Source organism: Mobula birostris, chromosome 4 (genome assembly GCF_030028105.1).
Source record: "Mobula birostris isolate sMobBir1 chromosome 4, sMobBir1.hap1, whole genome shotgun sequence".
In the NCBI taxonomy this organism is placed as follows: domain Eukaryota; kingdom Metazoa; phylum Chordata; class Chondrichthyes; order Myliobatiformes; family Myliobatidae; genus Mobula; species Mobula birostris.
The window spans coordinates 106,387,332-106,414,219 of record NC_092373.1 but is presented as its reverse complement, the minus strand read 5'-3'; the positions used below and the strand labels follow the sequence as shown (position 1 = coordinate 106,414,219).

General features: G+C 44.8%; 1 protein-coding gene across 1 annotated transcript in view; it reads right to left on the bottom strand.

The window, feature by feature from the left end:
* Positions 1 to 26,593, bottom strand: part of LOC140195990 (lecithin retinol acyltransferase-like) — a 46,821-nt gene extending 20,228 nt beyond the window's left edge. The window contains exon 1 of the mRNA XM_072254677.1: positions 26,099 to 26,593. Coding sequence (XP_072110778.1) covers positions 26,099 to 26,548 — 450 coding nt within the window. The 5' untranslated portion in view covers positions 26,549 to 26,593. The remainder of the gene's footprint in view (positions 1 to 26,098) is intronic.
* Positions 26,594 to 26,888: the final 295 nt, after the last annotated feature.

Below are 26,888 nucleotides of genomic sequence, written 5' to 3'. Positions count from 1 at the left end.
TCTACAGCACTCAACAGGAATTTATTCCAATGAGGAAGGGGGATTTTTCCATCAGTCTTCATCATGGGGGACAATACAAATATCCCTAAAATAACACATGAATCTGGAGGAACTTGTAAAATCAAAACATTAGAAAAGCTCATGGGGCCAAATGGCTTGTAACTGACAGTTTTAAAGGAAGTGACAGCAGAAACACTGGACCGATTAGTTGAAAATTTTCACAACTCACTAAATTCAGGGATGGTACTAGAGAGTAGGGAAACAGCCAATCTTACTCCTAAGATTATTTTATTCCCCTCCATAGAGGCTGCCTGGCATGCTGAGTTCCTTCAATATTGTGTGTGTGTTGCTGAAGATTTCCAGCATCTGCAGAACCTCTTGCATTTATAATGTGCAAATCTATTCTCCAATTTTGTTGATATACAGGAGGAAGAAATACAGTGGAAAATATAGAGCAGTTAGTTCATGATCCATTGGTGGGTGAGAGAAAGACAGGACTGGCAGCTCAGTATTTCAGGGGTATAGAAGTGACAGGAAGCATGTAAAAGAGGTGGGAGATATTGCATTACTGATTAGGGAGAATGTCACAGTGCACTAAGAGGGCAGATTGGACAGTTCAGCCAGCAAGATCATATGGACAGAACTCTGAAAAAAGAAAGGTGCAATCGCTGTTAAGGTAGGCCTCCCAATAGCCAGCAGGAACTAGAGGAACAGCTATGCAGACAGAGTTTCAAAAGATGTAAGAACAACAAGTTTATTGTAAAAAGGGCTATTTTAACTTCCTAACCTTGACTGGGGCTCACTTAGTGCAAGGATTTAGATAAGATGACATTTGTTAGATTCATCTAGAAGAGCTTCTTGAAAAAATATAGATAGTTGAACCTGGGAAGCAGCCATTCTAAAGCATCCGTTGGTAAGTGTGCAAGTTAGGTGATGGAGTTTCAGTGGGAGAGCATTTTTGGAACTGTGACTATTCTGCAAGTTATGGATAAGTTAAGATAGTTATAGATAAGGATATGTCTGGTCCTTGGGTAAAGATGCTAATCTGGGGGGAGATTAACTGCAACAGTATTACAACAGAACTGGAGAAAGAACATAGAACATAGAATAGTACAGCACATTACAGGCCCTTCGGCCCACAATGTTCTGCTGACCCTCAAACCCTGCCTCCCATATAACACCCACCTTAAATTCCTCCATACACCTGTCTAGTAGTTTCTTAAACTTCACTAGTGTATCTGCCTCCACCACTGACTCAGGCAGTGCATTCCACGCACCAACCACTCTCTGAGTAAAAAACCTTCCTCTAATATCCCCCTTGAACTTCGCACCCCTTACCTTAGAGCCATGTCCTCTTGTATTGAACAGTGGTGCCCTGGGGAAGAGGCGCTGGCTATCCACTCTATCTATTCCTCTTAATATCTTGTACACCTCTATCATGTCTCCTCTCACCCTCCTTCTCTCCAAAGAGTAAAGCCCTAGCTCCCTTAATCTCTGATCATAATGCATACTCTCTAAACCAGGCAGCATCCTGGTAAACCTCCTCTGTACCCTTTCCAATGCTTCCACATCCTTCCTATAGTGAGGCGACCAGAACTGGACACAGTACTCCAAGTGTGGCCTAACCAGTTTTGTAGAGCTGCATCATTACCTTGCAACTCTTAAACTCTATTCCTCGGCTTATGAAAGCTAACGCCCCATAAGCTTTCTTAACTACCCTATCCACCTGTGAGGCAACTTTCAGGGATCTGTGGACATGTACCCCCAGGTTCCTCTTCCTCCACGCTGCCAAGTATCCTGCCATTTACTTTGTACTCTGCCTTGGAGTTTGGCCTTCCAAAGTGTACCACCTCACACTTCTCCGGGTTGAACTCCGTCTGTCACTTCTCAGCCCACTTCTGCATCCTATCAATGTCTCTCTGCAATCTTCGACAATCCTCTACACTATCTACAACACCACCAACCTTTGTGTCATCTGCAAACTTGCCAACCCACCCTTCTACCCCCACATCCAGGTCGTCAATAAAAATCACGAAAAGTAGAGGTCCCAGAACAGATCCTTGTGGGACACCACTAGTCACAATCCTCCAATCTGAATGTACTCCCTCCACCACGACCTTCTGCCTTCTGCAGGCAAGCCAATTCTGAATCCACCTGGCCAAACGTCCCTGGATCCCATGCCTTCTGACTTTCTGAATAAACCTACCGTGTGGAATCTTGTCAAATTCCTTACTAAAATCCATGTAGATCACATCCACTGCACCACCTCAAAGAACTCTATTAGGCTTGTTAGACATGATCTGCCCTTCACAAAGTCATGCTGACCGTCCCTGATCAGACCATGATTCTCTAAATGCCCATAGATCCTATCTCTAAGAATCTTTTCCAACAGCTTTCCCACCACAGACGTAAGGCTCACTGGTCTATAATTACCCGGACTATCCCTACTACCTTTTTTGAACAAGGGGACAACATTCGCCTCACTCCAATCCTCCGGTACCATTCCCGTAGACAACAAGGACATCAAGATCCTAGCCGGAGGCTCAGCGATCTCTTCCTTCACCACCTGGAGCACCCTGGAGAATATACCGTCAGGCCTCGGGGACTTATCCATCCTAATGTATTTTAACAACTCCAACACCTCCTCTCCCTTAATATCAACATGCTCCAGAACATCAACCTCACTCATATTTTCCTCACCATCATCAAGTTCCCTCTCATTGGTGAATACGGAAGAGAAATATTCATTGAGGACCTCACATCAAAGTTGCTGGTGAATGCAGCAGGCCAGGCAGCATCTCTACGAAGAGGTACAGTTGACGTTTCGGGCCGAGACCCTTCGTCAGGCCTAACTGAAGGAAGAGTTAGTAAGAGATTTGAAAGTTGGAGGGGGAGGGGGAGATCCAAAATGATAGGAGAAGACAGGAGGGGGAGGGATGGAGCCAAGAGCTGGACAGTTGATTGGCAAAAGGAGTATGAGAGGATCATGGAACAGGAGGCCCAGGGAGAAGGAAAAGGGGGAGGGGGGCAAAAACCCAGAGGATGGGCAAGGGGTATAGTCAGAGGGACAGAGGGAGAAAAAGGAGAGAGAGAGAGAAAGAATGTGTGTATATAAATAAATAATGGATTTTCCTCCAACCTGAGTGTGGCTTTACCTTTACAGTAGAGGAGGCCGTGGATAGATATATCAGAATGGGAATGGGCTGTGGAATTAAAATGTGTGGCTACTGGGAGATCCTGCTTTCTCTGGCGGACAGAGTGTAGGTGTTCAGCAAAACGATCTCCCAGTCTGCGTCGGATCTCGCCAATATATAGAAGGCCACATCGGGAGCACCGGATGCAGTATATCACCTCAGCCGACTCACAGGTGAAGTGTCGCCTCACCTGGAAGGACTGCCTGGGGCCCTGAATGGGTAAGGGAGGAAATGTAAGGGCAGATTGTGTCTAACAAGCCTGATAGAGTTCTTTGAGGAGGTGACCAGGCATATAGATGAGGGTAGTGCAGTGGATGTGATCTATATGGATTTTAGTAAGGCATTTGACAAGGTTCCACACAGTAGGCTTATTCAGAAAGTTAGAAGGCATGGGATCCAGGGAAGTTTGGCCAGGTGGATTCAGAATTGGCTTGCCTGCAGAAGGCAGAGGGTGGTGGTGGAGGGAGTACATTCAGATTGGAGGATTGTGACTAGTGGTGTCCCACAAGGATCTGTTCTGGGACATCTACTTTTCGTCATTTTTACTAACAACCTGGATGTGGGGGTAGAAGGGTGGGTTGGCAAGTTTGCAGATGACACAAAGGTTGGTGGTATTGTAGATAGTGTAGAGGATTGTCAAAGATTGCAGAGAGACATTGATAGGATGCAGGAGTGGGCTGAGAAGTGGCAGATGGAGTTCAACCCGGAAAAGTGTGAGGTGGTACACTTTGGAAGGACAAACTCTAAGGCAGAGTACAAAGTAGGATACTTGGTAGTGTGGAGGAGCAGAGGGATCTGGGGGTACATGTCCACAGATCCCTGAAAGTTGCCTCACAGGTGGATAGGGTAGTTAAGAAAGCCTATGGGGTGTTAGCTTTCATAAGTCAAGGGATAGAATTTAAGAGTCGCGATGTAATGATGCAGCTCTATAAAACTCTGGTTAGGCCACACTTGGAGTACTGCGTCCAGTTCTGGTCACCTCACTATAGGAAGGATGTGGAAGCATTGGAAAGGGTACAGAGGAGATTTACCAGGATGCTGCCTGGTTTAGAAAGTATGCATTATGATCGGAGATTAAGGGAGCTAGGGCTTTACTCTTTGGAGAGAAGGAGGTTGAGAGGAGACATGATAGAGGTGTACAAGATTATAAGAGGAATAGATAGAGTGGATAGCCAGCGCCTCTTCCCCAGGGCACCACTGCTCAATACAAGAGGACATGGCTTTAAGGTAAGGGGTGGGAAGTTCAAGGGGAATATTAGAGGAAGGTTTTTTACTCAGAGAGTGGTTGGTGCGTGGAATGCACTGCCTGAGTCAGTGGTGGAGGCAGATACACTAGTGAAGTTTAAGAGACTACTATACAGGTATATGGAGGAATCTAAGGTGGGGGCTTATATGGGAGGCAGGGTTTGAGGGTTGGCACAACGTTGTGGGCCGAAGGGCCTGTTCTGTGCTGTACTATTCTATGTTCTATGTTTTCTGCATGTATAGCACTTGTTCCGCTTACAAGGATAAGTGCCAGGAGGGAGATCAGTGGGGAGGGATGGGTGGGGGGGGGGCGAATGGACAAGGGAGTCGCATAGGGAACGATCCTTGCAGAGGGAAAGAAAGATGTGCTTAGTGGTGGGATTCCGTTGGAGGTGGCAGAAGTTACGGAGAATAATATGTTGGACCCGGAGGCTGGTGGGGTGGTAGGTGAGGACCAGGGGAACCCTATTCCTAGTGGGGTGACGGGAGGATGGAGTGAGAGCAGATGTGCGTGAAATGGGGGAGATGCGTTTGAGAGCAGAGTTGATGGTGGAGGAAGGGAAGCCCCTTTCTGTAAAAAAGGAGGACATCTCCCTCGTCCTGGAATGAAAAGCCTCATCCTGAGAGCAGATGCGGTGGAGACGGAGGAATTGTGAGAAAGGGATGGCATTTTTGCAAGAGACAGGGTGAGAAGAGGAATAGTCCAGATAGCTGTGAAAGTCAGTAGGCTTATAGTAGACATCAGTAGATAAGCTGTCTCCAGAGATAGAGACAGAAAGATCTAGAAAGGGGAGGGAGGTGTCGGAAATGGACCAGGTAAACTTGAGGGCAGGGTGAAAGTTGGAGGCAAAGTTAATGAAGTCAACGAGCTCAGCATGTGTGCAGGAAGCAGCGCCAATGCAGTCGTAGATGTAGCGAAGGGAAAGTGGGGGACAGATACCAGAATAGGTTTGGAACATAGATTGTGCCACAAAGCCAACAAAAAGACAGGCATAGCTAGGACCCATACAGGTGCCCATAGCTACACCTTTAGTTTAGAGGAAGTGGGAGGAGCCAAAGGAGAAATTATTAAGAGTAAGGACTAATTCCACTAGACGGAGCAGAGTGGTGGTAGAGGGGAACTGATTAGGTCTGGAATCCAAAAAGAAGCGGACAGCTTTGAGACCTTCCTGATGGGGGAATGGAAGTATATAAGGACTGGACATCCATGGTGAAAATAAAGCGGTGGGGGCCAGGGAACTTAAAATCATCAAAAAGTTTAAGAGTGTAAGTAGTGTCACGAACATAGGTAGGAAGGGATTGAACAAGGGGGGATAAAACCGTGTCAAGGTATGCAGAAACGAGTTCAGTGGGGCAAGAGCAAGCTGAGACAATAGGTCTGCCAGGACAGGCAGGTTTGTGGATCTTGGGTAGGAGGTAGAAACGGGAAGTGCGAGGTGTGGGAACTATAAGGTTGGTAGCAGTGGATGGGAGATCCCCTGAGCGGATAAAGTCGGTGATGGTGTGGGAGACAATAGCCTGGTGCTCCTTAGTGGGGTCACGATCGAGGGGTAAATAAGAGGAGGTATCCGCGAGTTGTCGCTGTGCCTCGGCAAGGTAGAGGTCAGTACGCCAGACTACAACAGCACCCCCCTTATCGGTGAGTTTAATAGTAAGGTTTGTTAATAAGAGTTTATTAGTGCGGAGGGAGCGGAGAGAAGAGCGTTCAGAAGGAGTAAGGTTGGGATGGGAACAAGGTGCAGTGAAGTTGAGACGGTTGATGTTCCGTCGGCAGTTAGCAATAAAGAGATCCAGAGCAGGCAGAAGACCAGAGCGGGGTGTCCATGAAAAGGAGGAGGGCTAAAGACAGAAGAAGGGGTCATCGGTGGGGGTGGAAGAGTCCTTGCTGAAGAAGTAGGCTCGGAGACGGAGACAGTGGAAGAAGAGTTCCGCATCATGGTGAACGCGGAACTCGCTGAGGTGTGGGGGAAGGGGGACAAAGGTGAGGCCCCCCATCCCTTCCCACTGATCTCCTTCCAGGCACTTATCCTTGTAAGTGGAACAAGTGCTACACATGCCCTTACACTTCCTCCCTTACCACCATTCAGGGCCCCAGACAGTCCTTCCAGGTGAGGCTACACTTCACCTGTGAGTTGGCTGGGGTGATACACTGCGTCCGGTGCCCCCAATGCGGCCTTCTATATATTGGCGAGACCTGGTGCAGACTGGGAGATTGTTTTACTGAACACCTACGCTCTGTCCGCCAGAGAAAGCAGGATCTCCCAGTGGCCACACATTTTAATTCCACATCCCATTCCCATTCTGACATGTCCATCCACGGCCTCCTCCACTGTAAAGATGAAGCCACACTTAGGTTGGAGGAACAACACCTTATATTCCGTCTGGGTAGCCTCCAACCTGATGGCATGAACATTGACTTCTCTAACTTCCGTTAATGCTCTAACTTCCGCTAATGCTCCACCTCCCCCTCGTACCCCATCCATTATTTATTTATATACACACATTCTTTATCTCTCTCTCTCTCTCTCTCTCTCCTTTTTCTCCCTCTGTTCCTCTGACTATACCCCTTGCCCATCCTCTGGGATTTCCCCCCCCCTCCCCGTTTTCCTTCTCCCTGGACCTCCTGTCCCATGATCCTCTCATATCCCTTTTGCCAATCACCTGTCCAGCTCTTGGCTCCATCCCTCCCCCTCCTCTCTTCTATCATTTTGGATCTCCCCCTCCCCCTCCCACTTTCAAATCTCTTACTAGCTCTTCCTTCAGTTAGTCCTGATGAAGGGTCTTGGTCCAAAACGTCAACTGTAACTCTTCCTAGAGATGCTGCCTGGCCTGCTGCATTCACCAGTAACTTTGTGTGTTGCTTGAATTTCTAGCATCTGCTGAATTCCTCGTGTTTACATTGAGGACCTCGCTCACTTCCACAGCCTCCAGGCACATCTTCCCACCTTTATCTCTAATCGGTCCTACCTTCACTCCTTTCATCCTTTTGTTCTTCACATAATTAAAGAATACTTTGGGGTTTTCCTTTACCCTACTCGCCAAAGGCCTTCTCATGCCCCTTTCTTGCTCTTCTCAGCCCCTTCTTAAGCTTTCTTGCTTCCCTATATTCCTCAATAGACCCATCTGATCCTTGCTTCCTAAACCTCATGTATGCTGCCTTCTTCTGCCTCACTTGTCACCCATGGTTCCTTCACCCTACCATTCTTTATCTTCCTCACCGGGACAAATTTATCCTTAACATCCTGTAAGAGATTTCTAAATGTTGACCACATGTCCATAGTACATTTCCCTGCAAAAACATCATCCCAATTCCACCCGCAAGTTCTAGCCTTATAGTCTAAGAAGGTTGGGAGAAATGCTTGAGGGCAAATCCATGTCTGACATATGGGAATCCTTCAAAGAGCAGCCAAGACCAGCATGTTCCTGTGAAAATGAAAGATAAGGATGGCAAGGTTGCAGCATCTTGGATTCCAAGACCTATTATAAGTTTAGTCAGAAAGAGGGAAAAAAATTGCACCTACTGTATGTCTGATTTTGGAATCTGGAATCAGAAAGGGCTGTTGGAGAATATAAAGGAAGCAGGAAAGAGCTTACCCAATGAATTAGGAAGGCTAAAAGGAGCCATGAAATGTCCTTGTCATGTACACCCTAAATATATCTTTTTATATCCTATCTCCCCAACTAGTAGGTTCTAGGTAGCTAGCAGTTTCTATCTGAGAAGAAACTTGCTTCTTGCATCTCCTTTAAATTTTTCTTCTCTCATCTTAAACCTGTGCCCTTTAATATTTGACATTTGGATCCAAAGTCGACTAGTTAGGTAGATCCAAATCTGGCAGAGGGCAGTGGAGAAAAATCATTTTACGATTTTCTGATTGGAAGTCTGTGACTAGTGTTGTATGATTGGTAATTGATTGTGGACGTCAGGAAGAGGAAGTCAAGAGAACACATTGAGGTTGAGCAGTTTCAAGTTCCTGGATATCAACATCTCTGTAGATCTAAGCTGATTCCAACATATTGATGCAATTACAAAGAAACCATCACAGTGGATATATTTCATTAGGAGCCTGAGAAGTCATTGTATGTCATCAAAGAGACTTGCAAATTTCTACAGATGTACAATGGAGAGGATTCTAACAGGTTACGTCGCCGTCTGGCACGAAGGGGGGCCACAGCACAGGATCCGAAAAAGCTGCAGAAAGTTGTAAACTCAGCCAGCTCCATCATGGGCACGAGCCTCCCCAGCACAGAGGAGAGGACACCTTCAAAAGGTGATGCCTCAGAAAAGTGGCATCCACCATTACAGATCCCCAACACCCAGGACATGCAAGGAGGGGGTACAGAAGCTTAAAGGCACACGCTCAACCTTTCAGAAACACCACATTCAGCCAGAGACTCATTCCACCGAGATGCAACACAGAGTGTCATAGGAAGTCATTCCTGCCTGTGGCCATCAAACTTTACAACTCCTCCCTTAGGGGGTCAGACACCCTGAGCCAATAGGCTGGTCCTAGACTTATTTCCTGGCATAATTTACATATTACTATTTAACTATTTATGGTTTTATTACTATCTATTATTTATGGTGCAGCTGTAACGAAAACCAATTTCCCCCGGGATCAATAAAGTATGACTATGACTATGACTTCCCCTCTGCCATAAGATTTCTGAATGGACAATGACTCATGAACACTACCTCACTATTTTACCCTCTATTTTGCTCTACTTAATTTAATTTTCTTTTTATACTGTATATAAAAAAGGATCTGGTGCTTTCCCAGTGTATATGATGAATAAACTCTTCTCAGCTTCCAGATGGATACAGGTATCAATTATAACTGACGTTTCTCTGACAAACTCTGCCATCCATCAGGGTTGATGCCTGGGCATGTCTGGTCTGGTGGTATTTATACCCCCGTCGTTCCGTTCCTCCTGATTGGTTAGTCCTCATCCAATCAAGTTTCCACTCTACAATCAAATTCCAGTTCTTACTTAGTTTTTGTTAAAATTCTTTTCCTCCATTTTCATTTCCATGGTTTCCTTCACCAGGCAGTCCCAAAAGCCACTGGCATTGCACCTTAGTTTTCTGCCGTCGAAGTCAATCCTATGGTCATTGTGAATGCAATGTTCTGCTACTGCTGATTTCTCCAGGTAGCCCAAACAGATACATCTCCTGTGCTCTTTGATGCAGGTTTCCACCGTGAGTTCCATCTGGCTGATATACGCTCTGCATTCACAGGAATCCTGTAAACGCCAGCCGTCCTGAGTCCAAGGTCATCTTTGATCCACATAAGTTGTGACTTGAGCTTTCTTACGGGTTTGTGGATGCTATTAATCCGGTATTTCTTCAGGATCCTGGCGATCCTTCGAGAAACTGTGCAAATACAGGGAAGACAGGCAGTAGCAACAGGTGGAAACCCACCTGGTAAAGGAAGCCAAGCAAAATGCTGGAGGAACTGTACATTTTTCCACAGATGCTGCCTGGCCTGCTGAGTTCCTCCAGCATTTTGTGTGTTTTGCTAGGATTTCCTGTATTTGCAGATTTTCTCTTGTTTGTGGTTGGTGAAGGAAGCCATTGAAATAAAAGTAGAGGAAAAGAATTTTAATAAAGACAAAGGTCTTGCTCTAAGTAAGAACTGGAATTCGATTGTAAGCAAGGTGGGACAGCGGAAACCTGATTGGTTAGTCCTCATTCAATCAGGAGGAATGAAATGACGGGGGTCAGGACTAATCAATCAGGAGGAATGAAACCACCAGACTAGATATGCGCAGGCATCATCCCTGATGAAGATGGCAGAGTTTATCAGAGAAACGTTGGGTTAAAATTGATACCTGTACCTGACTGGAAGCCGAGAAGAGTTTATTCATGCTTGTAGGTATTGTAATTTATAATGTTTTATTTATTGTGTATTTCAATGTACTGTTGCCTCAAATCTCATGTCATATGCCAGTGATATTCAACCTGATTCTGATTCAAGGCTGTGACGTTTGCTGTTTGTGATAAATGTGAATGACTTGGTTGTGAATGTAGGAGTTATGATTAGTAAGTCTGTGGATGACATGAAAATTGCTGGTGTTGATAATGACGAAGATAGTTTAAACTTACAGCAGAATGTACAAATGTTTGTAGATAAGAAAGAAAGTTGGGTGGAGCATTGTTAGATGGAGTTTAATCTCAACATGTATGTAGAGATGAATTTTGGCAAAATGGATCTCATGCTTTTCTGGTGTACCTGATGCTTAAAATCTCTTCTCGGGCTTTGGGCGAAGTCAAATGTATCAAACACTAAACACAGGTTGGACCATAGAGTACGATAGTTGGGATATTATGTTGTAACTTTTTGTATATTGTATGCAGTTCTGTGTGCCAGACTATAGGAAGTATGTTATTCTGCTAGAGAGAACACAGGGGTGATTCACCAGGATATTGCTGGATTGGAGGACATAAGTTATGGGGAAAAATTGGATAAGATTGGGCACGTTTTCCCTGAGGAAATTTATCAGGGTAAATTAAATAAAGGGTATGGGTAGGGTAAAATCTTTTTCTCTTGGTAAAGGAATCAAAAAAAAGGTAACATAGGTTTAAGATGAGACAAAAGAGTTTTAAAAGAGAGATTGTTATCTTGAACATGCTGTCAGAGGAGGTGGTGAAATCATTTCATTGGGCGTTAGACACGCTTAATTTGGCGAGATAGAAGGATACAGACCAAATGGGTGCAAAGGAATGGGTGAATGGATTGGTATGGTTGTGGTGGGACAAACGACCTGCATCTGTGTTCTATAACTCTCTAAGCAACACCTAGTTGCTGACATCTGCGCTGTACTGGATTCATCAGGCATGGTGACTGCCAGGAAACTACAAAGAACAATGATAAACCATACCAAAAGTACCAAGAAAATAACTGACAATAGAAGTTTCAGAAGTTCTGGCTCAGTGCGTGGTAGGTCATATTTAACCAATCTATTAGAGTTTTTCGAGGAGGTTACCAGGAAAGTGGATAAAGGAAAGGCAGTGGATATTGTCTACCTGGACTTCAGTAAGGCCTTTGACAAGGTCCCACATGGGAGGTTAGTTAGGAAGATTCAGTCGCATGGAGAAGTACTAAATTGGATTAGACATTGGCTGAATGAAAGAAGCCAGAGAGTGGTAGTGGAGGATTGCTTCTCTGAGTGGAGGCCTGTGACTAGTGGTGTGCCACAGATCTCAGTGCTGGGTCCATTGTTATTTGTCATCTATAGCAATGATTTGCTGATGATACAAAGATTGGAGGTGTAGTGGACAGTGAGGAAGGTTTTCAAAGCTTGCAGAGGGATTTGGACCAGCTGGAAAAAGGGGCTGAAAAATGGCAAATGGAGTTTAATACAGACAAGCGTGAGGTATTGCACTTTGGAAGGACAAACCAAGGTAGAACATACAAGGTAAATGGTAGGGCACTGAGGAGTGCAGTAGAACAGAGGGATCTGGGAATACAGATACAAAATTCCCTAAAAGTGGCATCACAGGTAGATAGGGTCATAAAGAGAGCTTTTGGTACATTGGCCTTTATGAATCAAAGTATTGAGTATAAGAGTTGGAATGTTATGCTGAGGTTGTACAAGGCATTGGTGAGGCTGATTTTGGAGTATTGTGTGTAGTTTTGGTCACCAAATTACAGGAAGGATATTAAAAAGGTTGAAAGAGTACAGAGAAGGTTTACAAGGATGTAGCCGGGACTTGAGAAACTGAGTTACAGAGAAAGGTTGAATAGGTTAGGACTTTATTCCCTGGAGTGTAGAAGAATGAGGGGAAATTTGATAGAGGTATATAAAATTACGATGGGTATCAGGTAGAGTGAATGCAAGCAGGCTTTTTCCACTGAGGCTAGGGGAGAAAAAAAACCAGAGGACATGGATTAAGGGTGAAGGGGGAAAAGTTTAAAGGAAACATTAGTGGGGGGGGCTTCTTCACACAGAGAGTGGTGGGAGTGTGGAATGAGCTGCCAGATAAAATGGTAAATGCGGGCTCACTTTTAACATTTAAGAAAAATTTGGACAGGTACATGGATGAGAAGTGTGTGGAGGGATATGGTTCAGGTGCAGGTCAGTGGGACTAGGCAGAAAAATGGTTCAGCACAGTCAAGAAGGGCCAAAAGGCCTGTTTCTGTGCTGTAATGTTCTATGGTTCTATGAAGTTGCGCCTACATGATTAAAACTTTAAAAAACTGGGTCGTATTGTGGGTCACAAAATCAGTTTACTGGTGACCAGATCAAATTTGGATATGATAGGGTCTTTTAAGAGGCTTCTGGATAGGTACATGGAGCTTAGAAAAATGGAGGGCTATGGGTAACCCTAGGTAATTTCTAAAGTAATTATGCTTGTACATGTTTGGCACAGCATTGGGGGCCGAGGGGCCTGTATTGTGCTGTAGGTTTTCTATGTTTCTAAATATGGAAAATATAATCAATCAGCAGAATACTCTCACGCATTCCAAGCCACTATGATTACACTGAAACCAGGACCAGAATAACTCATCACGATTACACCTGATGCCAATGATAAGACCGGATGACAAGGAATTGGGACTTTTCAGAGAAAAGTCAGGAGACTTGTTCAAAAGCAAGGATAGTGGAAAAATGATTCACACTTCATTCAAACAAAACAAACAATTTAATTTCGAGCTGAAAAACTCTATTCAAAAAAGGAACAAGAGAATAACCTGGGAACTATAGACCAGTGAGTTTTGCGTCAGTTGTAAGGAAATTGCTGGAGAAAATTCTTAGGGACAGAATACATGAGCAATTGGAAACCCATGACCTAATTAGGGAGATCCAGCATTGCACTGTGCAGGGCAGGTCGTGTCTTACCAACTTGATTGAATTTTCTAACAAAGTGATGAGAGAGATTTGAAGAGATTAGGGCAGTGGATGTTGTCTACATGGATTTTAGTAAGGCACTTGACAAAGACCCTCATGAGAGACTAATCCAGAAGATTAAGACACATGGGGTCCATGCGAAATGGCTGTTTAGATTTAGAGCTGGCTTGTGCACAAAAGACAGGCTGATGGTTGAAGGGACTTATTCAAGCTGGTGGTCTGTGATTAGTGGAGTTCTGCAGGGATCTGTGCTGGGACCTCTGCTGTTTGTGATGTATAGAAATGATCTGGATGATAATGTAGATGGGAGGGTTAGTAAATTTGCGGAATGTATCAAGATTGGTGGAGTTGTGGATAGTGTAGAAGACTGCCAAAGAATACAGCACAATATTGAAAAATTGCAGATATAGGCTGAGAAATGGCAGATGGAGCTTAACCCAGATAAATGTGAGGTATTACACCTCAGTAGGACAAATGCAAGGAGGCAGTACACTGAGGTGGGTAAGAAGGCTTGTGGAATGATTGTTTTTATCAGTCGAGGCATTGAGTTTGAAAGTCAGGAAGATATGTTGCAACTTTATAAAGCTCTGGCTAGGCCACATCTGGAGTATCGCATACAGCTTTCATCGCCCCACTAAAGGAAGGATGTTGAGGCTTTGGAGGAGGTGCAGAAGAGGTTTAGCAGGATGCTGCCTGGTTTAGAGGACATGAGCTATCATGAGAGGCTAGATAAACTTGGGTTTTTTCCTCTGGAGCAGTGGAGGCTGAGGGGAGATCTGATGGAGATTTACAAGATTATGAGCAACATAGATAGAGTGGACAGAGAGTGTCTGTTTCCCAAGTCTGAAATGCTTAACACTAGAGGGCATGCATTGAAGGTGGGGGAGAGGGGTGGTGGGGTAGGTTAAAGGAGGATGTGAGTCATAGATGCCTGGAATGCACTGCCTGGTATGGTGGTAGAGGCAAATATATTAGAGGCAAAAAATTTAAGAGGCATTTGGATAGGCACATGGGTGTAAGGAAGATGGAGGGATATGGACATTGTGTAGGTAGGATGGATTAATGTTTGGGTGTTTTTGATTTGCTATTTAGCTGGTTCTGCACAACATTGTGGGCCCAAGGCCTGTTCCTGTGCTGTACTCTTCGGTGTTCTGAAAACTGCACCATTCCCCAATTCACACAACCCATAGAGCTTTGAATTGTTGCATCCTCCCCTGAAGTCCCTTCAGGTAGCTACCTCTCTATATTTTAAATAAGACAACTGGCAGGGCTGCACTCTGCTGTTCCAAGGAATTGCTGAAGATTCCTGGCACAACACTCCCTGTTGCTGTATAACTGTGAACCTGGCACAATCGTCGTTGCTCTGTGTGACTGTGAAACTGGCACAATGCTCATTGCTCTGTAACTGTGAAACTGGCACAATGCTCATTGCTCTGTGTGACTGTGAACCTGGCACAATGCTCATTGCTCTGTGTGACTGTGAACCTGGCACAATGCTCATTGCTCTGTGTGACTGTGAACCTGGCACAACTCTCATTGCGCTGTGTGACTGTGAACCTGACACAACTCTCATTGCGCTGTGTGACTGTGAAACTGGCACAATGGTCATTGCTCTGTGAAACTGGCACAATCCTCGTTGCTCTGTGTGACTGTGAAACTGGCACAACCCTGAAGCTCTGTTGCAGGAAAGAATGGGCCAGGGCTCTATGAAGAGAGGCTGATGTGAGGTCTGGTGTTGGGAGGGATTGGGTGAAGGGATGTGGGTCTTGGAGCCAAACCCTAGCTGGCATGGTAAGTGAAGGCAATCTGGTGGCTGACAGTAACTGCTCAGTATGTTAACCATCTGCCTGGATGCTTTACAGTTTCCCTCAGCACATCTTGTTGGATGTGGTGGAAGCTGCTGTTTCTCCTTTTCTTCCTCTGGCTTTGCAGCTCTTTCAAACCTAGAGATTTGTCCATGGTAACTGGTTTCCTGCCATTGTACTTGTTACCATAGAGCTCTCTGGGTAAATAAAGAGCCCTACAGTCTACAGCATCCATTACAGCCAACAGATTGTGCTGAGAGAGATGGGTGGTCTGTTAATACAGGCACCTTCTGCAGCTGGTCCCCTGCAATGATCTACATTTACAATGACAGTCACGAAGGAGGCTTGAGCCATGCATGTCAATGCTGAGGGGCTGCACCATTCACGCTAGTATATCCTCACAGGCAGATTCCACTTCACCACACTGAACTGTGCAGCAATTCAAAACACCTTCCTGACACAAGCAGCATGCAGAAACCAGAAGGGTAGGAACTCAAGTTAGGCTCCCATTAGCCAGCACTGTCAATAATACAGAACATCCTTCTCTACAGCACAGGGCAGTAGAAGACAGGTCCTTCGGCCCACAATGTTGTACCAAACTACTAGTCCATTTTCCCCACACATTGACCTTCTCTGCTTATTCCTGTGCCTATGTAAAAGTCTTTAAAAGCCCCTACATTATCTGTCTCTGCTATCAACCCTGGCAGTGCCTTTGCATTTTACCCCTTTCACATTTCAATCCTAGGCAAAAGGTACTGGCTGTTTACTTTATCTACACCTCTTGCAATTTTATTTACCTTCATCAAATTTCAGCTTAGTCTTTGCCACTCAAGGGAAACAGGCCCAATTTGTCCAACCTCTCATCATAGTGCTTGTCCTCTAAACCAGGCAGAACCCTGGTAAACCTCTTCTGCACCCTCTCCCAAGCCTCAGCATCCTTCATGTAATCGGTGGGGGGAGGGTGCTGCAATATCTTAAGCAGAGTTTTACAAAGCTGTATCATAACATCCTGGTCCTTGGACACAGTGCCGCCTTGTTTCAGGTGGCTCTGGTGAAGCACAGTGATGCACTGCCAAGGACAGCTTCCTTTCTGCTGTATAAGACTCTGATGTTATAGGTGAAGTCTATCTTGTTATGGCCTTTGCATTGTACTGCCTATCTAACTGCTCTTTCTCTATATTCGAAATGCTGTTATTGCTTCCTGTATGTAGCATCTCAAAGTATTTAAGTTTCAAAATGGTCTGTTGTCCTGTGGGGGGGGGGGGGTGCATGCCTTATTCTGATTGTTGAAAGTCGCTTCCATTGTAATTGGTTAGTTTAGAAACCGCAGCTGCTTTTCCCATTGGTTAAATCCCTGGTGTCCAGTTTCAAATATCCTGGGTATACAGAAGGGGCTTGCTCCCTACTTCCTTTGCTTTAGGCACATGATGATTGAGAAGGTATATGCTGTGAGCTTTTAACCAGGTATGTTTGTTGAATATTCAGCTTTGTAGTGTCTGTAACTTGGGGAACATGGATGTTTGGTTGAATTTTTACTGTTTGTAAATAAAATATTAATATACCTATTCAAAGTCAACATATTTCCTGTCTCATCTGCAGACCTGTGAACCTGATTCAATACTACATCTCTATGGATGGAAAACAAAGCTTTTCACTCTATCTCAGTACATTTCAAAGGTTTCAAAGGTACATTTAATATCAGAAATGTATACAATATACATCCCGAAATTCTTTTTCTTCGCAGCCATCCACGGAAACAAAGGAGTGCCCCAAAGAATGAATGGCAGTTAAATATTAGAACTCCAAAGCCCCCCCCCAGCTCCCCCCCATGCACAAGCAGCAGCAAAGCAACCCTCCCCCACCAGCTAAAACAGCATCAGCACCCCCTCCCCCCCAAACGAGCACTCAAGCGTGCAGCAAAGCATCAATAAAGACACAGGCTTGCAGCCCCCAAAGTCTACTCGTTCACCTGGTAATTCGACATACCACAGTCTCTCCCCCTCTCTCCCCCTCTCTAATCAGGGAGAAAGAGGTGCCCCTGTTTGACAATAATAAACCATTTCCAATTGCTTATCCCTGAGGGTAAAGTTGTACTTTTAAGGTCTGGGGGAGAACATCTTCACCAACAAGACCATGCAGCCTCCAACATTATGAGGGGTATAGATAGGATAAATGCAAGCTGCCGTTTTCCACTGAGGTTGGGTGGGACTTCAACCAGAGGTCATGGGTTAAGGATTAAAGGTGAAAAGTTTAAGGGGAACATAAGGGGGAACTTCTTCAGTCAGGGTGGTGAGAGTGTGGAACAAGCTGCCAGCACAAGTCGTGCATGCAAGCTCGATTTCAACATTTAAGAGAAGTCTGGATAGGTACATGGATGTTAGGGGTATGGAGGGCTATGGTCCTGGTGCAGGTCGAAATAGTTGAGCACAGACTAGATGGGTTAAAAAGCCTGTTTCTGTGCTGTACTTTCCCTTGAAACTGTTCAAGGAAAAATGTCCCAAACTTTCCAATGCCACCTTGTTAGAGACTATAATGCCCTCTTATCATTGTTACTATCAGGAAAGAGGTGCAGAAGTCTGAAGGCACACACTCAGCAATTCCACAACAGCTTCTTCCCCTCTGCCATCCGATTCCTAAATGGACATTGAACCCATGAATACTCCCTCACTTCTTTATTATTTCTGTTTTTGCACTATATACAGTAATTTTTTTTGCAATATATATCTTGAATTATATTGTACTGCTGTAATGTTAACAAATTTCACTACGTACGCAGGTGATATTAGATCCGAACCTGATCCTGATTCTAGTAACTCAACTCAAGCTCTCTTTTCTCTGTCACTTCCAAGTGAAGGAACACACACAACATGCTGGAGGGACTCAGCAGGCCAGGCAGCATCTATGGAAAAGAGTAAACAGTCGACATTTTGGGTCAAGACCTTCATCTGGACTAGAAAGGATGAGGAGGTCAGAGAAAGAAGGTGGGGGCGGGGGAGGAAGTACAAGGTGGTAGATGATAGATGAAACGGGAGAGAAGGAGAGGGTGAAGTAAAAACCTGAGAAGTTGATTGGTAAGAGATAAAGTGCTGGAGAAGGCAGAATCTGAAAGGAGAGGACAGAAGTAAGGGAAGGAAGAGGAGCACCAGAGGGAGATGATGGGCAGGTAAGCAGATAAGGTGGGAGAGGGAATGAGGAATGTTGAAGGGGGAGAGGCAATTACTGGAAGTTCAAGAAAACAATGTTCATGCCATTAGTGTGGAGGCTACCCAGACAGAATACAAAGTGTTGCTTCTCCAACCTGAGTATCGCCTCATCGCGGCAGTAGAGGAGGTCATGGACTGACATGTCGGAATGGGAAGTAGCCTTGAAATGGATAGTCACCAGGAGATCCCGCTTTTTGTTGTCTCCTTAACTACGTTGGGTCTCACTGCTGTACAGAAAGCCACACCAAGAGCACCAGATACAGTAGATGACCCCAGTAGATTTACTGGTGAAGTATTGCCTCACCTGGAAACACTGTTTGGGGGAGATGGAGGGGAAGGTGTGGCATTTATTCCATTTGCAAGCATAAGTACCAGGAGGAAGGTCTATGGGGAGGGCCAGGTGGATAAGGCAGTCATGTTGGAGTGATCCCATTGCAGATGGCAGTAGTTACGGAGAATTACATGTTGGACGCAGAGGCGAGTGCAGTGGTAGGTGAGAAAAGGAACCCTATCCCTGGTGTGACAGTGGGAGGATGTGTGTGAAATAGAAGAGATGCAGGTGAGGGCAGCATTCATGGTGCAGGATGAGAAGCCCCTTTCTTTGAAGAAGCAGTACATGTCAGTAATTCTAGGATGAGAAACCTCATCCTGAGAGCAGATGCAGCAGAGACAGAAGAATAGAGATAAGGCGATGGAATTTTTACAAATGATGGGGTGAGAAGAGGTTTGGTCACGAGTGACGGGGTGGGAAGAGGTATCACTATACACTGTCAGGATAGATCTATAGAGTCTCTCAAAAGTAGAGATGGAATAGTCTGCCTCATGATCAATTCTTCTTGGTGCACAACTATATCAGTGCTGTCCCAATTCTGCTCACCAGACCTGGAATATCTAACAGTTCAGTGCCGTCCTTCTTACCTACCGCGGGAGATTTCCAGGATCATTCTGGTAGCAGTTTCGGGCCAATGTCAGTCAGGCTTTAGATGATGTGAGCAATGAGATCAACATGCACGAAACATGCACAAAACCAGATTTTAACAAGGCCAATCTGGAAAATATCACTAAGCAACTGCCATGAACAGATCACTTGCAATAACAGAGGAAACAGCACAGTGGACCCTTGTTACACCACCATCAAGAATGCCTACCATGCTATTCCACACCCTCACTTCGGGAAGTCTGATCACCTGGCTGTACTTCTACTCCCTGAGTATAGGCAGAGACTGAATACTACAGCACCAGTAGTGAGGACCAAGAAGATTTGGACAAGGGAAGCACAGGAGCGCCTACAAGACTGCTTTGAATTGGTGGACTGGACTGTATTCAGGGATTCATCTTCAAACCTGGCTGAGTATGCTGCAGTTGTTATTGTCTTCATTAAAACCTGTGTGGATGAGTGTGTGCCTACAAAGACTTACTGTGTATTCCCAAACCAAAAGCTGTGGATAAACCAGGAAGTACATTGTCTGCTGAAGGCTAGATCTGTGGCATTCAAGTCTGGTGACCCAGGTCTGTACCAGAAAACCAGGTATGATTTGCAAAGGGCCATTTCAAGGGTGAAGAGACAATTTTGAATGAGGTTGGAGGTGAAATCAGATGTACAACAACTCTGGTAGGGTTTGCAAGACATGACTTCCTACAAAATGAAACCCAATAGCATGAATGGCAGTGATGCTTCACTACCAGACAAATTCAATCCCTTCTATGTCTGCTTTGAAAGGGAGAATATAACTACAGCTGTGAAGATCCCTGCTGCACCTGATGACCCTGTGATCTCTGTCTGAGGTTGATGTTAGGCTGTCTTTAAAGAGGGTGAACAAGGTGGAATGTCCCGATGGAGTACCTGGTAAGGCTCTGAAAACCTGTGCCAACCAACTAGTGGGAGTATTCAAGGACATTTTCAACCTTTCACTGCTATGGGCTTAAGTTCCCACTTGCTTCAAAAAGGCAACAATTATACCAATGCCGAAGAAGAATAATGTGAGCTGCCTTAATGACTATTGCCTGGTAGCACTCACATCTACAGTGATGAAATGCTTTGAGAGGTTGTTCATGACTAGACTGAACTCCCTCTTCAATTGGATCCTTGGCTTCCTAATTGGAAGACCACAATCTGTGCAGATTGGTGATAACATCTCCTCCTTGCTGATGATCACCACTGGTGCACCTCAGGGGTGTGTGCTTAGCCCACTGCTCTAATCTCTCTATGCCCATGATTGTGTGGCTAGGCATAGCTCAAATACCATCTATAAATTTGCTGGTGATACAACCATTGTTGATAGAATCTCAGATGGAGATGAGAGAGTGTACAGGAGCGAGATATTTATCTGAGATTATTATCTGAATGGTGGCCGATTAGGAAAAGGAGAGGTGCAACGAGACCTGGGTGTCATTATACACCAGTCATTGAAAGTGGGCATGCAGGTACAGCAGGCGGTGAAAAAGGCGAATGGTATGCTGGCATTCATAGCAAGAGGATTCGAGTACAGGAGCAGGGAGGTACTACTGCAGTTGTACAAGGCCTTGGTGAGACCACACCTGGAGTATTGTGTGCAGTTTTGGTCCCCTAATCTGAGGAAAGACATCCTTGCCATAGAGGGAGTACAAAGAAGGTTCACCAGATTGATTCCTGGGATGGCAGGACTTTCATATGATGAAAGACTGGATTGACTAGGCTTATACTCGTTGGAATTCGGAGATTGAGAGGGGGATCTTATTGAAACATATAAAATCCTAAAGGGATTGGACAGGCTAGATGCAGGAAGATTGTTCCCAATATTGAGGAAGTCCAGAACGAGGGGTCACGGTTTGAGGATAAAGGTGAAGCCTTTTAGGACCGAGATTAGGAAAAACTTCTTCACACAGAGAGTGGTGAATCTGTGGAATTCTCTGCCACAGGAAACAGTTGAGGCCAGTTCATTGGCTATATTTAAGAGGGAGTTAGATATGGCCCTTGTGGCTAAAGGGATCGGGGGTATGGGGGGAAGGCTGGTATAGGGTTCTGAGTTGGATGATCAGCCATGATCATACTGAATGGCAGTGCAGGCTCAAAGGGCCGAATGGCCTACTCCTGTACCTATTTTCTATGTTTCTATGTTTCTATGTGCCAAGTAGCAGAGTGGTGTTGCAGCAACAACCTGGCACTCAACGTCAGTAAGATGAAAGAACTGATCGTGGACTTCACAAAGGGTAAGACAAAGGAGCACATACCAATCCTCATAGAAGGATCAGAAGTGAAGAGAGTGAGCAGTTTCAATTTCCTGGGTGTCAAGATCTCTGAGGACCTAACCTGGTCCCAACATATCTATGCAGTTATGTAGAAGGCAAGACAGTGACTATACTTCATTAGGAGTTTGAAGAAATTTGGCTTGTCAACAAGTATACTCAAAAACTTCTATAGATGTACCATGGAGAGCTTTCTGACAGGCTGCATCACTGTCTGGTATGGGGGGTGGGCGGTGTACTGCACAGGAGCAAAAGAAGCTGCAGAGGTTTGTAAATTTAGTTGGCTCTATCTTGGGTACTAGCCTACAAAGTACCCAGGACATCTTCAAGGAGTGGTGTCTCAGAAAGGCAGCGTCCATTATTAAGGTCCTCCAGCACCCAGGGTATGCCCTTTTCTCACTGTTACCATTAGGTAGGAGGTACAGAAGCCTGAAGGCAGACACTCAGTGATTCAGGAACAGCTTCTTTCCCTCTGCCATCTGATTCCTAAATGGACATTGAACCCTGAACACCACCTCACTTTTTTAATATACTTTGTATATTGTTCCTATTTTTTGCATGATTTTTAATCTATTCAGTATACGTATACTATAATTTATTTATTATTATTGTACTTATTTATTTTCTTCTATATTATGTATTGCAGAGAACTGCTGTTGCTCAGTTAACAAATTTCACAACACATGCCAGTGTTAATAAACCTGATTCTGATTCTGTCACAAGTGACAGGGTGGGAAGAGGTATTGTTACAAGTGATAAGGTGGTGAATCTAGTCCTAGTGAATCTTTTTTGCACCATTTCCAGCTTACTTACATTCTTTCTATTGTTGGGTGATCAGAACTATGCACAATTCTCCAAGAGTGGTCTCATCTAATCTTGTGCAGCTGTAAAGTGATGATGCAGATCATATACTCAGTGCCCTAGCTGATGAAGGTAAGCACATCGAGTGCTTTGTTCGCCATCCTTACAATCAAGTGATTGGCCCCTCGATCTCTCTGTTCTTTATCACTATCCGGGGTACTGCCACTTGTCGTGTAAGTTCTGCCTTGGTTTAACTTCCCAAAATTCACCACTTCACACTTTTGGAGTGAAATCCATCTGCCATTCCCCTTGGCCCGTTTTCCCAGGTGATCTAGATTCTGTTGTAATCTTGTATAACTTTATTCACTGTCCACTAGATCACCAGTTGTAGTTTCAGCTGCAAAACTCACTAATTATCCTCCATACTGTATATTATCAGCCGAATTATCAATTACAGATGCTGAACAATAGGGGGCGGGCCCAACACTGATCCCAGCTTGTCACAGGCCTTGATCTGCAAAACTATCCACTAGCATCCTCTGCCTCTTTGCAGCAAGCCAATTTTGTATTCATTTGGCTAGCTCAACATAGAAACATAGAAAACCTATAGCACAATACAGGCCCTTCGGCCCACAAAGTTGTGCCAAACATGTCCCTACCTTAGAAATTACTAGGCTTACCCATAGCCCTCTATTGTTCTAAGCTCCATGTACCTATCCAAAAGTCTCTTAAAAGACCCTACCATATCCACCTCCACCACAGTTGCCGGCAGCCCATTCTATGTCCCATTCCCATTCTGATATGTCTATCCATGGCCTCCTCTACTGTAAAGATGAAGCCACACTCAGGTTGGAGGAACAACACCTTATATTCCGTCTGGGTAGCCTCCAACCTGATGGCATGAACATTGACTTCTCAAACTTCCGTTAATGCCCCACCTCCCCCTCGTACCCCATCCGTTATTTATTTTTATACACATTCTTTTTCTCTCTCTCTCTCCTTTTTCTCCCTCTGTCCCTCTGACTATACCCCTTGCCCATCCTCTGGGTTCCCCCCTCCCCCTTTTCTTTCTCCCTGGGCCTCCTGTCCCATGATCCTCTCATATCCCTTTTGCCAATCAACTGTCCAGCTCTTGGCTCCATCCCTCCCCCTCCTGTCTTCTCCTATCATTTTGGATCTCCCCCTCCCCCTCCCCTCCCACTTTCAAATCTCTTACTAGCTCTTCTTTCAGTTAGTCCTGACAAACGGTCTCAGCCTGAAACATCGGCTGTACCTCTTCCTAGAGATGCTGCCTGGCCTGCTGCGTTCACCAGCATCTTTGATGTATGATCCTTAAAGGGACCTGTTTTCACCCATCATCTTTTGCACTTAATATGCTTGTAGAATTAAGGTCTTTGTCTCCTATTTGAAAGACTACTAAACACTGGTCTGTAAAGTAGTTATAATTTGGAAAGTATGGCATTATAGAAATGTCAGGTGAGAGCTGTTTTTAAAATCTCTCCTTTCATCTGAAATCCTTCTTAATGAAGCACCTGAGTCATGGTTGAAAAGCGATTCTGTGCAGACACCTAACCCTGGATGAATAGTATCAATTGTAATTTTATGTCTCTTTTTATCCCCTGAATCTAATGTTACACCAACTTTACCCTAATCCTATTTTCTTTTCCCTAATCTCATTCTTCAGGAAGGTGGGAATGCTCCTTTTACATCAAAGAAAAGTTGAAAAATTCAAGCCCCTATGACTGAACATCACCAAGGGCTTGTCCTGGCCCAATCATGGCCAGGAGACCATGCCAGTGACTACTTCCTCAGGAAGCTGAAGAAATTTGACCCTCACTAATTTCTATGGATGCACCAAAGAAAAAATTCTATCTGCATGCACCAGAACTTGGTATCCCTATTGCTCTGCCAGTGACTGCAGAAACTATAAAGAGTTGGGGACACGGTAGGGCACAGCACAACACAGCATGGAAACGAGCCATGGATTCTGTCTACATCTCTCGGTGCTTTGGTGTTCTTTCTACTCTTTTCTACCCCCCCCCCCCCCACCTCCATCTGCCAGAAGATTCAAAAGCCAGGCTCAAGGAAAGTTACAAGACTAATAAGAATGGATTCTTGACCTCCTACGCTACTCGTTATGGCCTTATGACCCTACGTCTTATTATCTGACTGCACTGCACTTTCTCTGTAACACTTTATTCTGCATTCTTTCTTTATGTGTTACGTCAAAGTCCTGTCTAATGGCATGATCTGAATGAATGGCATAAATGATACTTTTTTCATTGTACCTCATACATGTGACAACAATAATATGTAAACCAAACCTATATTCCGCACATTCCCATCAGCACACTAATATTTCACCACCCCTGTACTAGAGGCAATTTACAGAAGCCAAGCACGAAGCAAATCAAACTCTTTGGAAGTGTGGAAGGTAAATGAAGCGGGGTGGGAGGAACTACCCAGTGATTTGAAAAAAGGAAAGGAACATCGCATCTGGAGTTTCTCTGGTTAGCGGACGATTTCCTTCCAGCTCGTAACCCATCACGGATGGAAAGCTTACAGGGAAGCCAGCTGGATTTGAACTCACGACCTTTCGTCCCAAAGTCTGGCACTGGTGCCACTACACCACCAGCCGGGTCTCAGTGATTTGACCCTTGTGAAATAGTAATTATATCAGAAGAGATGGTACCCAAATGGAACTTGGATCTAGTAAACCCCAAAGACAAAATAGAAGCAAAAATTAAATGAAATAAATAATCGAATGCACTTCAAAGATTAAAATAAAATCGGAAGCCCGGCGATAAAGGTCATTAAATTCATTGATAACTGGTTGCATTGCAAGAAATAAATAGAAAACAAATGGAACTGTAGATACAGGAATCTGTTAGACAGGCATAGTGGCAGAGTTCAGCGTGGAATCTACTTGTGTTAAGTAGGTTTGCAGTAATAGCTGCATTAGTGAGAGAGACACTCGGAATGTTTTGTACCCAGAGCCAATGATTCGGCAAATGTGTGCAACAGTTGGAAGCGACAACCTGCCCTTCGGAAATGTCACGGAAAACAGTATTAATCAACCGGAACAGATGCCGAATAAGCTTTGAGTCTTTTACTAAGTATGAACGGAAATCGCAAGATCATGTTCAGAAAGCGGGGTTAAGGGGGGATTTAGTTACGTAACCAAAAAACCTACGCAGGAAAATTTTAAAAAATTAAACTGTTCCTCATTTGGGAATCGGATCTGGATTTAGTAAGGACTGAAAAAAAGGAGGACTGATTCAAGTATACACTCCGGATTGCGTATACAACTGTCGATTTTCGTAGAGCGTTGACGCCGATATACTAGAATTCATTATTCAGAGAAATTATGCCTTGAACCGTAGACAAAACACGTTTTCGAGATACACTCGGTCTATCTCCAGTCTCCGACTGAGTCAATATTGAAGTCTCCGTTGACTTCATTACTGCTTCAAAGTGGGAGGCAGTCGATATAAAGACAGGAGGAATATTCAGGAGCCATTTTAAAAGTGCACGCTGCTTTAAACTCCAACTAAACCTTTGACAACATGAATAGTATTTACAAGAAAGAACCTGGGTATACTTGAAATCGTGTTACCTCGGGAGAAAATCAACTGCAATAGAAGATCTAAGGAATCTTGATCGTAATCTTGCTCTTTGCTATAATTAAAATTATATAATCAAATGACTTTTGTACCAGAAGTATTAAACAAGTGAGCGTTACGGACAAAGCTTGAAGTTTCTTTGCGAACTTTACCTTGTCCGTCTGGATACTCACTGCAGTACCATATCTACAGTGGGTAACAAAATGTTCACAGTTATTCCACAACAGGCTGTAGTCTGTGCTTCCAACCAGCTTCTCTGCTCTTCTTGCAACCTCTTCATTGGGAAGTGCCGGTTTCTTGTACATTAGTCTGTCCATCTGGTTGACAAGAATGCAGGCTCCATACGCAAAATCTTCCACTGTGTCCACTCTAATGCTAGCGTTCCTGGAGATGACGCCCAGGATGAGCCGTTGGTTTGTCACCACGTCGCGGATCATTTTTTCATCTTCAGTGAACACTGGCAGGATGTCGGGCATCAGATGAGCAACTTGTCCATCTCCCAGGTAGATACCATAGTGCGTAAACAGAGTCCTGGGAACTTCCAATAGATCCCCTCTTTTAAACGAGAACGTCTCACAATTCCTGTCTGACTCGGAACTCATTCTCTTAGCGATGATGGCTGGAACTGGCAATCGCTCGGCCCTCGCTTCGGCCCCCTTGCTAGCCTCGACCGTGAGATCAATCAGCAGTGGCGGGGCGTCTCTTCATATTGCCGGGAGTCCAGCACTAACCTCAAACCCTGATTGGCCAGCGATAGAACCTCGGCGTCGCCATTGGTGGATGCACAATTTCCCCGGGCTTGCGTTCGACGAGCTGCCCGTGCAGGCAGAACTAACCATAGCTCCCAACACCCAGACCAGCCTCCATCGCCAACATCACCCAGATCCAGACTACGAATTAGCCCCGACATGCGTTCATCCCAGGACCGGACCGCAACACCCA